We start from the raw sequence: 17,985 nt of genomic DNA, 5'->3' as shown, positions 1-17,985 counted from the left end.
AAGAATTTATATGGTTGGAAAGACTCAGCTCCTATTAACATAAAAGACATTCAAGGCAATATCAAAGGTCATTACATGGTCATGTGGAGCTGCTATTTGATAAGTTAAAATTATGAAGAGATCCCATGATTTAATTTTGGAATTTAACCCTTGGCAAATGTGCAATTAGAATAATCTAGAAATGCCTGTACATCTGTCCGCAGTTGTTGACTAAATCTCCACTTCTTGCCTTTAACTTCAGAAACTCTGAGATTTCATCCGTTGTTCTCTTTCAAATGCTGGAAGAGCAGCATTGAAGTTCTGATTGAACTTTCACTTTTTCAGACAATTTTTAAATGCCCTCTTTTTAAAAGGCTGTTTTTGGACTTCAACATAATCTCCTGAGATGGTTTAATTGAGCTGAACATATGGATCGATGGGGGTGGGAGGGTAGGGTGGGACGGCTGGTTTAAGTTCCTGAATGTTTACATGTTATTGATAGTATGTGACTTTCAGTTGTGAAACAAAATATTTATTTTTTTTAGATTTATAAACTGCGGTGAAAACAATTCAAGCATAAAATAAAAATTATTGAATGAAAGTGTTGGATTATGGACATACACACATGTAGATGCCTTAATTCTTTAACAAATTTCATTTCTTGCAGGAATCACAATAGAGAACTTTCACTTAGGACACTTCTCTGGGGATTAGTTTGAGGTTCAGATGTGCTCGTGTTGTGTAGCTGACCCTTGCAGACTTACCCCCCCCCCTTCCTGTTTGTCCTGTACTGTGGTTATATACCCAACACCAAGCTGGACTCTGGTTTACATGGCTTGAAGTACCCCATAGCAGACAAAACGGGGGCTACTGCCTATGCTTCCTTTTGTAGGTGGCCACTGTAAGCATACATTTGGGGTCACTGAGGCTTCATCATGGATGTAAATCTAAAGCCGTTTGAATAGCTGTGCCTGTGTCTACATTCCATAGTTCAAGGAAACAGATGCACACTGTACACAAACACATATGTATTCTTCACCTTCCGTATTACAAGAGAAGCAAGAAAAGCAACACAGGCCATTCCTATTTGGATAGATCCTCCCTTGACAGGAGCTTAGCTTTACCAAACTGGGAACTACTGGAAGTCTGCATTTGTGCACATAGATCCATCCCTCCAGGAAGAATATCGAAATAGCTGCAGTACACGGTTTGTGTTGCAGAGGAGTACGTTGCGTTTGTATATGGAAGCTCATCTGAGGAATTGCCCAAGAGCATGGTTTGTAGCGTGAATCATCCTCCCTTTCCTCATTTAAGTCGGAAGTGCCTTGAGTTGAATAATGCCAGTGAAACCCATGGGATTACTTTGGACTATATGGCAGCTTTGGGCTAAAGTTAGGTGTATGTACATACTTCTTACCACACGGAGGAGTGGAAGGCTGTTAAAAGTATTGAAGGTACAAGCATAGCTGTACATACCCTGTTAGTATGCAATCCACCATCAGGCTGGTACCTGTACATTTTTCAGATACTTCCACAAGGCTGTATGTATGCGATTTTAAATTAGGAAAGCACTCTCAGTTCTTATCCAGATTAGAACCCCCGTGGCTATTCTGGTCTCGGCAAATAACTGGAAGATCTGTTCATGGCTCTCCTGTGTTGTTTCTGTTTCAGTCCTTAGATGCACTGACTCAACCAAGCTTGATGCAGGCAGAGGCAAACATTTTTATTAAGTCTGCATCTTAAAAGAATATTCAAAGGGTATTTCTCCTCTTATCAGGTCTCTCAAGGAGGAACTTCATGATGTACCAGCTTGTAATAAGCCCCACACTGAGGGCAACGCTGGCTCTCGCCTTTGTGTACCCAGAACCAAATAATAGCAGAGTTATCTTCTTCACCTGCAGAAGGAAACACATCATTTTCATACCTGTTGGTTTAGAATCCATTTTAGAGTGCTTCCAGGATTTTATAAAATATTCCAGCAATATTTGAAAATAGTTTTTTTTTTTGACTCGGATAATAAACACTTAGCAACATTGCTATTAAAGGCTAATTGATCTTACTATCGGACTAGTGAGAAATAATTTTGCATCATTTACACAGTTGCCTCTTTAGGATAGGTAAACAGTGCTTAACATGCTCCCAAATACATGAATGTGGGAGAGAATTAGCAGGGAAGATTTAACCTTTTTCCTGTACACTGATTCAACCAAACAGTGCTGTCAGTCTCTTACTAGAACACCTGAAGAAGCATCTAGGAAACATTGCCTTCTGATTCTCTACTGCCCCTCTTCTTTTTTGGTTTAGTCGCAAAGTCGTGCCCGACCCATCACGACTCCATGGACAACATTCCACCAGGCACCCCTCTTCTAGTACCCCAGATTTAGAAAAAAAAGTTTCTCAATATAATCCACAATACAATGTTTCGTAATTTTCTACCATTATCTCAGGCTTGTCGCATGCAACTCTTACTTGAAATATGGCCCTAAGTTTTGCCAGGATTCTCAGTTTTAAATGGTACTGTAGATTTGCTTTAAGCCAAGTTTAAAGTTTATTTTAAGCCAAGTTCTTTTATTTAAAAAATAGGAGCTAGTCAAAATAGAAACCAGTTTTACAGGCCAAATCAGTTTCACAAAAAGTATGCTATAGTCATTTCATAATATGCTTATGGAATATTTAGATACAGGCCCTCCCCTTGTGTGTATTCCCTGTCCTGCAAGTACAGGTGATATACTGGACCAATGCAGGAACCGAGAGGGTTGGACACGCCTCCTATATCCCACTCTTGACCATTTGGGCAAGTTTCAAGTGCACACTTAGGATGTGAGTGCAGGGGGAAAGGCGCTCTTGACCTCTGCTGAAATTGACAGGAGCCCATTTTGCTACAGTAGGAATGGACTGTACTCTAAATGGAAGACAGTAAGGTTTTAAAGGTTACAAAATGACTGAGTAGATACAAATTCTGATACGTACAGATACAGCCTACTATTCTCTTGTCTCCAACTGATGGAACAATTTGAGGATCTTCTTTTGTTCCTGCATAGCTCTTGGGTTTGAAAATACTGTATGGATCCTTTATATAGAACGAAGAACAACATTAGCTAAAAGCATAAAGTAAATTCAAAATACATAAGCGCTAGAGGGAAATACTCTTTGTCCAAATCATTACCATATTGGGCTTCTAAATCCATAAAAATATTTTAAGAACTACACATGCTAAAAGTTTTTAAAAATTGACTATAGGATTAGCATTTAAATCTAAGCAAGGAAGATCTCCATTGGAAGTAAACTTGGCCACTTTTCCCAACCGTCTCCTATCTTGGCCCTTTTGCAAGATTCTTTTCCTGCTTTGCATGCATGTTGAAGGCTGACGATATTCGCATGTGCAAATCAGCAAGGTTGAGAAGTGTTGCAAAACAGAGTGTGTGTAAAATTTCAGTTGGGACCTCTTGTATTATGGTGCGTGGCGAAAGTAGAACCGAGGATTTCTAAGTGGTAGGTCAGGTCGCACATGGTTCTGTCATTAGCAAAGTGTCCAATCACTATCAAACATTTTAAAGACCATAAGTATGATTCCAGCTGGAAGTCAGGGAAGAAGAAGTGAAATCTCTAAGGCTCACAGGTGCTTTGCCCGTCAGGAAACATAGCCAATTGGTACCTTGACCAAAAGGTTGGAGGAAATGGATCATACACAAGCCTCAGTAATGACTGCAAGTATCTGGAAGTTTAAATGCTAGCAGTTCTGAAATCAAAAGATGGTTGTTCTTGGGCCGGGAGATCTACCAGGTAATGTATAAAACACTATACTGCGCTGCTTCACTGTATCGTAAAACTTGAGGAAAATGCCACTGGAACAACAGCTTTTTAAAGGATCCTTTTTCTTTTCTAAAAAAAAGGTACAGTATGAGATTATGAAACATCTTCTAGTAAAGTGATGACCACAATCTTTAAAGCAAGGTACATTCAAGTAACATCTATTGCTACCAAGCCTTTACTCTCCTGCAAAGGATTTTCAAAATTTGCACAAAGGGAAGGATAGATAGATAAAATTTCTGGAAATGTAGAAGCCCCTAGGGAAAAATGCTTTTAAGTCCTTGATGTAATATTCCCATAGTTATTTCTTCAATTCTTTATTAAAGTTACGATCAAACATCTTTTACTGACAGACATTTAGGAACACTTCAACTATGCTCAGTTTCCTGACAGTTTGGGTTTTATTCCTTTATTTTGGGCTGTAGTTGGGTGCTGCAGCAGTAGTTAATGAAAGTAGTTTTAAAACCCATAGCTGAGACGACCATTTTAGGTTATTCCGCAAGTACAACCCCATGGGACAGTACAGCATGTATTATCATCTGTGTTGTGTTGACTAATTTAATACATGTTAAGGCTGGTCTACTGAATGCACTTCCAGTTTTTTTTAATAAAGTTCCCAGTTAGAGGTGAGACTGAGGGAACTGGGTCTCTTCAGCCTGGAGGAGACTCAGAGGGGATATGTTGGCGACATACGGGTCTGTGAGGGGGTGTCACACGGAGATGGGTAGAGACCTGTTCTCCCCTGCAGAGGAAGGCAGAACGCGCTCCAACGGAGCAAAGCTCAGGGAGCCAAGGTTCCATTTGGATGCCAGGAAGCACTTCCTGACAGTCAGGACCCCAAGGGTGTGGAATGGGCTTCCACGGGAGGTCGTTGAGGCCCCATCGGTGTGGGTGTTCAAGGATAGGCTGGACGTGCACATGGTGGGCATGTCGTGAGCAGAGCTGGCTTAGAGCCAGGAGTCAGACTAGATGGCCCGGGAGGCCCCTTCTGACTCACTCTGTTTCTATGTTTCTGTCTCACTGTTAGGGATGGCTGCATCTTTACCACTGTTCTCTACCACTCTGGTCAACAGTTTCTATAAGTGCTCCCACTCTTTGCATTTTTAATTTCTTTGTACCCTGGCTTTACTCTTAGGTGTCTCTGCAAATATCACTCAACGTTTAATTATCTCAAAACAATTTTTCATCTATTTTTAAAAGCAAGATTTTAACATGTTTCCCCATTGCCAATAGTTTTCTATTGAATTTAACAGCTTAAATAAAAATTATTTCCAGCGTGCTTTCAAAAATGGAAGGTGTGTAATGATTTACAGGGATATATTCACCAGAGTTATCTTTAACTGAACTGCTAGACTAATTGATGAAAAACCATTTGATTGGCTAAAATAGTATCTTATGCAGATATCATTGAAAAAAAATATAGCTCACACATTTTTTCAGTGTGAATTTTCAATAGAAGAACTTAACAAAAACTGCCAATGGCAGTCAGTCTCTTAGGTGAGGCATTCTCCTTTTGTTCTCAGTTCAGGAGAAAATCTCTCTCCACTAAGGGCACTTGCTAAAGCAGACAGTGACACACATTTAAACCAAAGGGCATATGCTCTCACTTCAAGACCTATGTTTGAAATCTAGCTGTGCATCCTACAGGTCTTGGGCTCTAGTTCATTTCTTCCTGGCCTGGAAGTGCAAGGCCCCACAATAAAGTCTGCCCCTGAAGATCCTTAGAGATTGCTGCTCCATTTGGCACATTTTAAATGAAAATCGGTGGCCATGTATGGTTGTGTGCCTGTTGATGAGAGGAGGCGGAACCAGTGTTGTAAAGTACCGTGGGGAGCAGGCCCGGACACAGACCAGGTGAGAGATGCAGCCCAGCCACTGCATGATTCAATGACCTTCCTTGGCACGGGCTTTGTCAAACTGAGAATCTGGGGGTGTTTTCTGCTCCTATGCTGAGTAAAGAACCTTTCTTTTCTTCCTGTAAGGTTGCTCCTGCACATGCTCTGGATCTAATTGCAGCATTTTGCTGCATTGTTGCTAATAAATTCTAGTGATTTGGCTCAGCCTTTAAAAGGTTTGATAGTTGAATGTGGATTTTTTGTGAGAACTGTTGATGGGAAAATGTATTTCATATACATATGTACTTCATATATTTAGGGAAACAAGGTTAGCTTGATAATGTGATTATAGTATTATGAAACATATTAGATACATTTATAGAAACATAGACACATAGAAAGAGAGCGAGTCAGAAGGGGCCTCCTAGGCCATCTAGTCCGACTTTCAGCTCTAGCTGGCTCTGCTCGTGACATGCCTACCATGTGCCATTTATGATTCTATGGGTTACTGTACCTTTAACTTCATTTGTTTACCCTTCTCAGCTGCTCTGAATATTAATTGGAAGAAGTGGCACACAAATAAAATGATGCATATTTAATCATTAATTGAAGCAAGTTTTAATTGATTTATCATTCCTCCTATCAGAATATTTGAATGCCATTTGCTTTTTTAAAGTTAGCCAACAAGGATTTCTATGCAACTGCTTAAAAAGTGCAATTCATAAGTAAATAAGTCATTGAACCTGTTGGCTAAGATACAGGTATTGGTTTAGACATACCTCCCCTCTCTTCATGGCCTCCAGAATTTTCCTTTCAAGTCCAGTAGCTTGCTCTTCATCGGTAGGAATACCTAAAAACAAACAGGGGAAATCCCCCCGGAAACTTAAGTGACTAACAGATGTTTGGGGTGCTTAAACCTATTCAAATAAAGGGCGAGACATGCCAAGCTCTGCTTGGCATCCAGAAGTAAAGCAAATCTTTTGTAAATACTGAAAATTTTGATTTTTCAGAATAAATCCAGCTAACTCTTAATCTCCTTTGGGATTAACTTCTCAACCTCACTCTTTTTTTCACAAGTCATGTTTGTATTTATGTATCACTGCTGCTGCTTTCCAGTTGGTTAGCATGGATAGAGGTACTTTGTGTTGGGCAATCTGTAACCTTTTATGTGCGATAAATACTATCTTACGATGCCCTTTTCCCTTAGTCATTACAGCTGTCTAAATCCTGAAGGTGAAGGCTTGAGATAGGAGGAACTGCCTTTTTTGTTTGTCACAAACATTCTGAAATATCCCTAGATCCAACGGATAAGCAGGCATTTTCTAGGCTGCTAGAAGACTGATTTCTTTAAAAAGCAATCCTCATGTATAGATTTCAAGACATTCAGTTCTGCTAGTCTTTATAGCCAGTTTGGCAGCAACTGGGGCTGCTTCTCTTCTAACAGTCCTGCTCTAAGAGGAAAATTCAAGCAGAAAGTGAACTGACTCGGAGTATGCCATCCACCATGTGGAAGCTAAGTAGATCTAGGGCTGGCCTGAGCTTGGAGGAGGGGAGACCCCTGGGAAACACATGTAGCCACCTTGAGCTCCACAATGGGAGAAAGCTGGGATGTACATACAGTGGTACCTCGGCTCACAAACGCCTCAGTTCACAGCCAAATCGGGTCACAAACAACAATTTCATTAACATTTTTACTCAGGTCGCGAACTCCGCATTCGGGTGGCGACTGCGATCGCAGCCATCGTCCCCCACCTCCCAGTGGAGAAATGGCCACGATCACGCCCGATCGCACCCGTCTTTCTTGCATGAGCACACAGGCAATTGTGCCCGGCTTTCCTGCACAAGCACAACCGCAATCTTGGCCATCTCCCCCACCCAGCATGATTGCACCCATCTCCCCCCCCCGAGCGTGCCTGCATTCCTGCCCATCTCTCCCCCCTCCCAGCGCACTCACGTTCCCACCCGTCTCTCCCCACTCCCAGCGCGCCCGCGTTCATGCCTGTCTCCCCCCCCCCCCGCAGCGTGCCAGGATGACAGGCACGTGAAGGGATGACAGGCGTGATCAAGGTCGTGCTGGGGGGTCGGGGAGATGGCCGCGCTCCTGCTCGGGGTGGGAGGGGGAGATGGCCACGATCTTTGTTGTTGTCACTTTGCTTCACATTTTTCTGATTAAAAAATAGGTACAGAACGGATTAACCTCATTTACATTGAACCTTATGGGGAAATTTAACTTGGCTCATGACCAATTTGGCTCACGACCAGAGTCCTGGAACGATTAAGTTCGTGAGCCAAGGTATCACTGAATATATAATTCTGGACATTTATTAGACAAAGCACATGCTAAAAACCTGGGCGTGAAAATGCCCTCAACAGATTATGTAAAAATCCATCAAATCAAAGTGGGCAAAAGAATGTAGCTAATTCCTGTAGGGCTTCCCCAGAATGATCAGTCTGTGTAGCAATCCAAGCCACACTGGTTTAATAGGGGCCACTTCAGCAAGTGATGCACGAGTCTTGCCAACACAACAGCAGCTGCTGAGGATCAGCAGTGGGATGGCTGTCCCTTACAGTCAAGCCCTGCTCTTGGACTTTGGGCATCAGCCTGGCTTGGACACAAGCACCACACAGCTTGCAAACCTGAATTGCAAGCTTTAAGTGTGTGGCATAGACACATCCCAGCCAAATATGCCGAGTTCAGCCACTGCTACAAAACATTAACCACAATCGATGGCAGGCCAATTGCACCTTTCCTCGGGAACGAACACGAGTTTGGAACAGCTGGCAGAAATCTCAACCTGCAACCTTGTTTCAACAGTGAAGGCACACGACCCCATTAGGAGCCCAGGAGAGCCATAGGAACCAGTTGCTACTTCGACGGGCGCATGGGAAGGGTCCCCTTCAACACCTCACACGCAGGGTGAAAACTGCGGCCGCGGGTCTGAGGTGCGTCCTCAGGTCTATGCGCGGCTGAATAAGCTCTGGTTCCACCAGAGTCCCGCAAGGAGCAATTCTGGAGCCGCTGCCCGCAGCCCTGGGCAGAAAACGCCACCTGCTTCTCGCGCTTGCGGGCGTTTTGCTTTTCCACAGCTGCCGAGCCGGCGAAGGCGGCGGCGGCGGCGGCGGCGGGGCGCCTCGCTCCCTCGGCCGGACGACGCCCGCGCGCTCCAGGCCCGGGGCGCGACGCCCCCCGGAGCCACACACGCCCCGCAAGTGCTCTGGAGACGCGGGTGCGCGCCAGGGGGCAGCGGCCGTGCGCGGGGCCTCTCCCCGCCCTCGGAGCTTCGCCCTTCGGGGGCAACCCCGGCCCCGCGCAGCGCCCCCTAGGCCCCCGGGGCTGCGCCCCCCCCCACCCCAGCCTATACGCACCGCCGGCGCTCGCGGCCCGGACGGGGGCGGGCGCCCCGGTGGCCCACCCGGGGGCGCGGGGCGCGACGCGCCGGAGGACGCGCCGCAGCAACAGCAGCCTGGCCGCCATGGCGCCTCGTGCAGCCGTCCAGCAAGGTCAGCCCGTCCTGCACCTGCTGCCGGCGCTCACGGCTGCCGCTCACGCGCGACCGCCCCGGGGGAGAGGCCAAGCGGGGCGCCCGCGGAGCGCTGGCGCAGGGGAGGCGCCGTGCCCCCTGGCGGGCGCTGCCCGGGAAGACCGCTCACTTGCAGCCCCGGGAGAAGCGCGGGAGGCGGACGGGCTGGTTGGGCTGGGGAGGGGAGGGGAGGGGCGGCAGCGCAGCGCAGCGCACGCCCAGCAGCCCTCCCGCGTGCCAGGTGGGTTTGCACGGCTCGCGCCGCAGGTGCGCTCCCCCTGTTAACGGTGGCGGCTTCCAGGTGCAGCTGCGATCACGCCCGTCAAATAAACCATCACACGCCACAGCCCGCAAAGCAGCTTGCGGTAACAGGTCCAAGTGCATCTTTCTTAAATATGTGGTGCCCATAAATGGACACAGTCATCAAGATGTGTCTCCCATCTTAGTTCTTCAGTGCAGAACTTGGTGACAAATTTTGTTCTGTTGATGTCAGTCCTATCAAGATCACTTGGAGTTTTGTTTCTGCCTTCCAGGATATTAGGTATTCCACCCAATTTTGTGTCATCTGCAGATCTGATAACCTTTCTGTTGTACCTGACTCCCCAGGATCCTGACATAATAGAGATACCTATCAGCTTTCTCAGGGATGATACTCTCCCACACAGATGCAAAATGCACCAACCCATTGTTAGCACAAACAAACCTGAAGTTATGGGAGGCTTCAAATTCAGACTGCTGGCATTTTTTATGCTATTCACACACATTTTTACAAATGGTAACAGCAGAGGTACAATCTCACCTTCACAAGAATAGGCAGTATCTAATGCACACATGTTGCGGGAAACAGCATACGCTGTTAGCTTAGGAGCTTCAGGGGACACGTTTGCAGGACAGATAGAACCCAAGGCTTGCCACGTTGCTCCCCCACCTTTCCGTCTCTTCTTAGCAGCCACTTCCACAGGGATGTGTGTGGGGAAAAGTGAGACTCTGCACTTGCAGCCGCAGCAAGGCCCTGAAGGCCCTGAGTGGAAACCCCATCCAAACTTGTAGCTTTTTGCTCTACATTAAAATGGAGCCAATTCATCCCTCAAGGGAAAAGTAAGCCACAGCTCTTGAGCAAATCCCTAGGTGTAGAGTCAGACCATTTCTTGATCCACCATATAACCAATAATGACAACCAAGAAAACAATAAACCAGCAGCAAACCAATAATCCAATCTTAAAACAGATGCTGAATAAGAGTCTTAACGTGGCTGAAAGCAAGATCAAGCGGGTGCCAGGCGCACCTCCCTTGAAAGGGAATTCCACAGGTGAGGACATATCAGTGTGCATGAGGAGTCTGCCGCACCCCCACATGCAACCTGCTCATTTTCTTCCGGAGGCAAATTTCCCACGGGCAATAGCAACCTGGGATGCAGAGAAGAGGAAACCTTTGCTACTCCTGCCTGTTCAGGACAGCCCCCTGTCTTTCTCTGGGAGATCACAGGGCACTTTGGGGCAAACAGGACCGTAGTTCAGCCAAGGAGAAAAACCTGATGTTTTGTCAAAGTCATCAGGGAACAATTATCTCATGGAAGGATCTTAAGAGAATGATAGTTTTGCTTTCAGAGGGAACACAAACAATACAAATTAACTATAAGCATTCAAAGCTGATTGCATGCTCTACACCACTTGGAAAAAAAAGGAAAGCATAAGGGGAGACAACATTTTAACTGGGGAAGGTACATCTGTTTCCAGAGTGAGTAGCCCTCAACTCTGGACCCTGGTAGTTTGAGAGACGGCTTATGTTTATGGAAAGAGTTCTGAGAACTTGCCATTCTAGCTGCCCACATCCTTGGGCTGGCAAATGGGTTCAGTCCCCAACAAACATTAGGCTACTGTAAGAAAACCTCTGTAGCACCATCAATACCAGTGACAGCAACAGCAACATCACTATCATTGATATTTGGCAACATTGCAAAACAAAACTTTTCTGTTGAACACCAAAAGGGAAGAAGTAGCCTCATAGATTTAAAAGGAGACTCTTCCCATTGCATGCACTTGCACGCACGCGCACACACACACAGCCCCAGAGTTTCATCCATTCATTCCCTCCCAAGTCTTCAGTTGTAGCATAGCAATAGCAAAATGGTATACTCAGAATTCAGAACTTAAACCCTCACACACACATATAAGATCCAGATCCATGTTACATAGAAAAATAGAAGTTATTGGAGAAGGAAAACTCTTGATGGCTGACACAAATCACATGCTTACAACATTGCTTTTTGGAAGGATTCCCTTCCTAAAAAATTCCTAGTGACTCATTGAGAGAGAGTGCTTAAGGGTCTTTAACCCAACCCTTCCCAGGCAGAATTTTTCCTGAGGCAATACAAGCTTTTTGCACTCAAAGGACCTCAAATGCCTTACCTCAGTTACACAGCTTTTATTTATTTTTAAGACACCAAGGTTTCCTTTGAAAGCTTTCTAGAGACTCAGACTTTCTTTTGAGAACTAGTGCAAACCCCGCCTCCAATCTGTGGCTGGAAGCAGAGCTGCTCAAACTTCCCAAAGTACTTTGAACTTTGCACATGCTCAGAGGCTTTGTGTGCTGCTTCTGCAGTACTCACAAAGTGGTGGTATCTTCCTGCCAGAGCATCCCCCCTTTTTCTTGGCTCTGTGGGCTAGCCAAGCCCACAGAGTCAAGAAACCCAAATTTTCCAGCACAAACTCCTCCTAAATTCAGTTGGCCAGACCAAATCCAGAGAAGAGGCTGCAGTTACTGTCTCTTTAAATAATGGGAGTGCTCTTAGCAAGGTAGACTATTCCTCTTTGTTTTCTTGTCTTTGCTTCAAAAGGTACACATTCCTTCCCATATTTTTTTTCAGTAGAAAAAGTACCAAATCACCATTTACCAAAATTCGTAAAATTCTCTCACATACCAAGCACCTTGCACCCCTTGAATTACGGAATTCCTGTCCAATACATACTCATTCTCACATGGCATACACACAACATTCAGAAAAATAAAATCTTTTTGCTTTTCACTCAAGCCTCACATTCCAAACAGTTGCAAGTTCAACAGGGGGAGAGAAAAAACCAACCAAGTTCCACTACTTTCCAGAAACCTCCTCAACACATAAAAGAAAACCCTTCCTTTCTGCATCTTTGCCTCATTTTTTTTCTTTCATTTCCACAATCCATTTGCTCACTTGCCTTTTACCTTCTACTTGTACAAAATTCCAATCCAAGACCCCATGAAATCACAACCACACCACAGTGCTTTCCTGTTGCACTGTTTCCTCCTGAACAAACCTTCCTTCCTTCCCATGCCTTCCCTCACAAACATACTCCAGCAATATCTGACGAGGAATAGATTCCCTAAAGCCATTTAGCCTCCAGATGCAGTTTCACCTCTCGATCCAAAGTACAATCCAAAACGATCCCAGAACCATAAACTACCCCCCAGGAACTTGCAAAGAAAGCATTTTTTCCATCTTTCATCTGCCCATCAGCATCCCCTCCTGGAATTTCAAATGCCATTACTTAATCCAACAAGGATTTTTTCCTACCTAGGAGGGCTGCAAGGCAGATGGAAGAGGCTGGAAAAACAACAAGACATTAAACAGTGTTCCCGGTTTCTGACAAGGAAAGGACCTGCATAAAAATGTTTCTATATAACCCCTGCTTTCATACAGGGCTTTCACACAGGATAAGCTTATTGAAGATGTCCAGAAGACTGGGTAGGACCTGAGTTAGCCCAACTTTAAGGGTCACACATTTCCTTACTTCCCAGTTCTGGCTCATATAGAAGGAATGGGGGAAGGAAAAATCTCACACACACATTTCCCTGATCATCGCCTTTCTCCCAGCCGGACTCAGCCATGCTTGGGCTCAGGCCCATGACCTCATGCATCTGTATCTCAAACAAAGCCAGGTTCACACATTCTCATCTCAGGGGCAAGAACACCCATCCACGCCCTTGCTTTCAACCATGCCCTGAAGAGGACAAGATTGGTGCGGCTGCATGGGGGAGTTTCTATTTTCTGAGGAACCCGCAAAATCCCGCTCTGAGCTATGCTTAACCTCCCAGAAAGGGGAACACTTTAAAATACAAACAGACAGCAACAATGAACACAAGACTTCCACAAACATAAAACTTTGCACAAAAACCCAGTGCAAACATATGCTCACACGTGTAGATCTTTCCTGGTGCACCAATACTATATTAAGCTAGCTTTTCTTTTTCCCTTTTCTTTCCACCAGCTTGGACCAAAGCAAAACTTATTCCATCTCTTTAGATTGTATTTTCGCCAAATGCTTTTGCAAAAGGTGTAGCCAATTTCAATCAAGTGAGCCCTCTAGGGCCAATTTAGTTAGGTCTGACCATGCTGTTTTAAAAAAATACCAAGCGCTTGCTTCCGCGGGAACCCCGCAAGTGCCGCCCCCTGTAATTCACACCACCCTGCAATTTGCTGCAGAGGTAGTAAGCCCAGATCGAACTCCCTGCAAAAGGGGAAGTTCGAACGAGCTCTCCCGGTGGCCATTTTAACTCGCAGTGTGCCTGAATTCGCAGGCACTCTGAATCCGGAAGCCCTTTTGGAAAAAATCAAAGAAGAGGCATTGCAGAGGGGTAAGCAGAAGGGATTGGCGTTGACCCATCGTCCTGATATGGGGAAAAATCTTTACAGGGAACAAGTATAGAGGAAAGAAAAACGAGACAGGAGACACTTTTTACAAAGAACAAAAAGCCGGCAATCACACACACACCCAGAACAGATTCGGCCAGTTACCGGTACTGGCAAGCAGCCAATGCCGGGACAGACCGACCGCAGTTGGGGCCAACGTCTTGTACCCACGACCAGAATAGTAGCTTGTAATGCTGCGTCCAGCCAAGCTGTTCTTTCCAACACAGATCTGCAGATACCCAGACAGAAACAGACAGATGGCGGAAAGAAAGGAAAATCCGCCGTGCGCACTTACCAATTACTCCTCTTTCAGCCAGACGTCCCACCGAACCGGGGTAAAAAGAAAAAGGCTAAAATCGCCTAAAAGGGCCCGTCCCGGGTTCGATGGAGGCCGGACCACTGGTCTCTGATCTCGCTGGGGTCTGATCTCGCTGGGGCCTCCAAAATGTTGTACCCGAGGTGTTACAGACGAGACCAGAGACCGGATGGTAAAGTAAAGAGGAGATTTATTACCTGCAAGATTTCTTGCAGGGACCAACATTCATGGTTAGAATGCGGTACCGGGTGGAGTTTGAATGAGGTTTTTATAGCTTCACAGTGAGTTTTCGGTAAATGGGAAACAATACAATCAGTTTTTGGCAGAAATCAGAACAATGGCGACAATGGGGAGTTACAGAATCACATAGCAGCAATTAAGCAAGAAGCAGAAGCAGATATACAGAAGCAGATTTTAGCAATAAGTTTTATCTTTTAATTTACACCTTCTAAGCAATCTTTGCCCATTACGTCTTTGGTAAGCTTTTTTTTCTTGCACTCAGGTACAACACTTTCCCTGCACCTCCTCATCCAAATCTTTAATAAAATGTGGAACAACATTGGGGTCAGGATAGAGCCCTGCAATACCCCACCCGTTCTTTCTCTTGAGGCTTTAGCTTTCCTTAAAGAGATCTCCCCAGGCTGGGAAAATGGGTGTCGAAATGGCAAATGCAATATCCTGATTTCAAGTATACTCTGATGGGATCTGAGCTAGCAGTGCCTGAGCAAAAAAGGGATCTTGGAGTAGCAGAGGACAACTTGATGAAAATGTCAGCTGGGTGTGCAGCTGTTCTGAAGAAGGCAAACCCCATGCTAGGCATCATTCGGAATGGAATAGAAAATAGAACTGCCAAAATCTTACTTACCTTATACAAATCTTTCCTGCGACTGCACTTGGAATATTGTGTTCAGTTCTGGTTGTCTTACCAGAAGAAGGACATTATTGAGTTGGAAAAAATACAGAGAAGGGCAATACAATGATCAGGGGGCTTGGAGCAAGCTTTGTGTGAAGCCACATCAACTTCTCTTGTGATCTACCTGTTTTTCTTGTTGAAATGGTGTATAATTGTGCCTTTTAAAAAATATTCCCACTCATATGGGACTCCTTTTCTTATTAGAGTTACTTGCCTCGGGACCTTACATACCATTGTTCTGCATTTATTGAAATTGGCTTTCTTAAAATTTCCTAAAAGAACCAGTGTGTTGTAGTGGTTAAAAATGTGGGACTGGGACTCAGGTGATCTGAGTTCTATTCCCCACTTGGCCATGGAGCCAACTGGGTGACCTTGGGCCAGTCTCAGACTCTCAGCCCAACGTACCTCGCAGGGTAGTTTTTGTTTTGGGGATAAGATTTAAAGCAGGAGAAGGAGAATGATGTAAGCTGCTTTGAGTTCTTTGTAAGAAAAGGCAGGATACCAATAGAATGAATGAATGAATGAATGAATGAATGAATAAATAAATAAATAAATAAATAAAATCCAGGGTACCTATTTGGCTACACTTAGGCTTTTGCTTCCTTTAGAGTCAAGAATTCACATATGAGAGAATCACTTTCCACAGAATTCCCATGACTGGCACTTTATTCATGAGGTCGCCATCACTGGTTAGAATCAAGTCAAGGCGAGCTGAACTTGGAGCTCATTCTTCCTGTCTCAGTAGGAGGGGTTTTGAAAATGTAAATCAGACATTTCTTGAAGGAACCATGTTTGACAGCGTTTGCCTCCCAACAGATATAGGGGAAATGTAAGTTGCCCATTACTTGCCTTCTAGGAACATTGGCAATTTGCTTTTCAAAAGTTTCATCCTTGTTTTCTTCTTGATTGGGTGGTCAGCAGTAGACTACAACCACCATGCTCCTTTTGTTCTCTGTGCCATTTATGTTAATCCTCAAATGCTTTTGCTGTTCTCTGTTTTGTTGAATGTATAATCTCCCTACATTTCCATGCATTGTTATGCATCCTTAACACATAATGCAACTCTGCTTCCTTTTCTGTTCCTTCTGTTCTTCTCATTGGAGTCATACCACCAAGTTTCAGTCACATTTATCCTAGAGCCCTTCCAGCAGAGAGATATCAGGGCCTATTTAGCTGGAGGGCCAAATGACCTTGGAACAGAACTGCCAAGCTAAACATGATAAGAAGGTGTTAAATCATCTCAGCCTGTTCAGGCTATCCCAAAACAGGAGGCCTAGGAAGGGGAAAAGCTGAACCCTTCCCTTCCACCGCACTTCTTCACAGTGATGCAGAGGCTGAGTTATTCCAGACTTGTCCATGTAGAGTACTTCTATAAGCTTTTATCTAGTAATTGCCCTGTCTAATTCTCGGAATTTCACAGGGAATCAATCCTCACTCATTAGACCTTGTAACTTCCCATGTTTTCTCACTACGTCTTTCAGCAGAACGTTTCTTGTGTGGGGAGCTGGAATAGGTGCACAGTGACTTCTGTTTGCTGTATAATGGGCAAGCAGACCTGGAGGGTAAAAAAAAAATGTGTCGCCTTTTGATAAGAACAGTGCCTTCTAATAGGTAGCACCAGAAGCCCTACATGGATGCAAAAAGCTGGTTGGCCACCATGTGGTCCTTTTCAACTCTACTTCTATGATTCTTGGATTCTATAAGAACTTTGGAACTAAGAACTAGTGCCGGAATTTTGCTTTTCTGTCTTCTTCCCTCCTAGTTTGTATGTAAGATTGTAAGCCTGAGAGCAGGGACTGTCTTATTACTACAACAAAATGCTCTAGCAGCTTTTTCAATTGAAAACAGGGTGAAAATGCTGTAAGTAAATAAAAATGCTGCACAATGGAGTATGTCATGTGATAAAGGCAGAGGATGAATAGAAAATGCCTCCCCTCCTAAATCCATCTTCCTTCTCCTTCAGCATCCTTTACCTTGGTTGTATACATGTGACAGCCATGTAAATAAACCCGCAAAGGTGACTAGCCCGCTGTGTTCACTAGGCTGCTGGGGACTGGTCCAGGCAGGCTGGCAAGCTTTCAGCAGTCCACTGCACTTCTCTGGATCCATCCTGGTATGTTCGGTAAGTGCAGGGGAAGAATGCAGTGTTTTGTCCCTTCTCTGCAAGCCTGCTCATTGGCTGCATGCAATTCCTTTGTCAACTATGACTTCCCGACAGGTGCTAATGTACAAAATTGACATGTAGGGATGTAGGCAGATGCCAATCCTTTCAAACCTTTGCAGTATATCTTATCTCTCCGTCTCTCTTTTATAGTTATCCAGGTACAGGAGTCCTGTTTTTAAAAGTTTGGCCATTTCTGCACAGCTCATATACACAGGGCAGGAGAAAAGTCTAAAGATGTCTTCTATTCAAAATGTTATCATGCAGCTCTGTTTGCCCCATTAGTGGACATATTTTTTGACAAGAAAAAAAAATGCAGAAGAGGCTTGGAAAACAAATGGATGGCTTCATCAGTATCCATTGTAAAATCCAGGGAATGAAATAGAACAATGTGCTATTAAAAACTCCATCTGGAAGTAACCTAAATAGCTTAAAAGTTATAGTTACGCAGTATAAGTTATGGTTTGGTTGATACCAGGCTGACTCATCAAATTTTACACAGTACATGAAAGTAATTTTATATGAAAAATATAATGCTGAGACATGGTGGATTTCCTCTACACACTGCATTGCAGCTGAATGAATATCTTAATTCACTTTAGTTCACACAAATAAAAAAATAAAGCACTAGAACATGTGGTTCTCTCATTCCTGAAATCATAGCTTTATGAAGGAAATCCTTACAATGGCTGCTCAAAAGATAGTTCTTGATCATTTAAAAATACTGGGACAATACTACCCACCAGACATGCTGTTTTTAAAGGCTGGAGCATGTGAAATTAGG

General features: G+C 44.5%; 1 protein-coding gene across 1 annotated transcript; it reads right to left on the bottom strand.

Moving 5' to 3' along the window:
• Positions 1-1,681: 1,681 nt before the first annotated feature.
• Positions 1,682-9,213, bottom strand: LOC123018395 (cytochrome c oxidase subunit 5B, mitochondrial-like). The gene is made up of 4 exons (XM_044420438.1): positions 8,991-9,213; positions 6,404-6,474; positions 2,950-3,049; positions 1,682-1,874 (listed from the first exon to the last, which is right to left on the bottom strand). Exons 1-4 carry the CDS (start codon positions 9,097-9,099, stop codon positions 1,762-1,764), a joined length of 393 nt encoding a protein of 130 aa, XP_044276373.1. The 5' UTR covers positions 9,100-9,213; the 3' UTR covers positions 1,682-1,761.
• Positions 9,214-17,985: the final 8,772 nt, after the last annotated feature.

Source organism: Varanus komodoensis, unplaced genomic scaffold (genome assembly GCF_004798865.1).
Source record: "Varanus komodoensis strain SLA01 unplaced genomic scaffold, ASM479886v1 scaffold11, whole genome shotgun sequence".
Classification (NCBI taxonomy): Eukaryota; Metazoa; Chordata; class Lepidosauria; order Squamata; family Varanidae; genus Varanus; species Varanus komodoensis.
The sequence above is the reverse complement of the archived record's forward strand: the minus strand, read 5'-3'. Positions and strand labels throughout refer to the sequence as shown.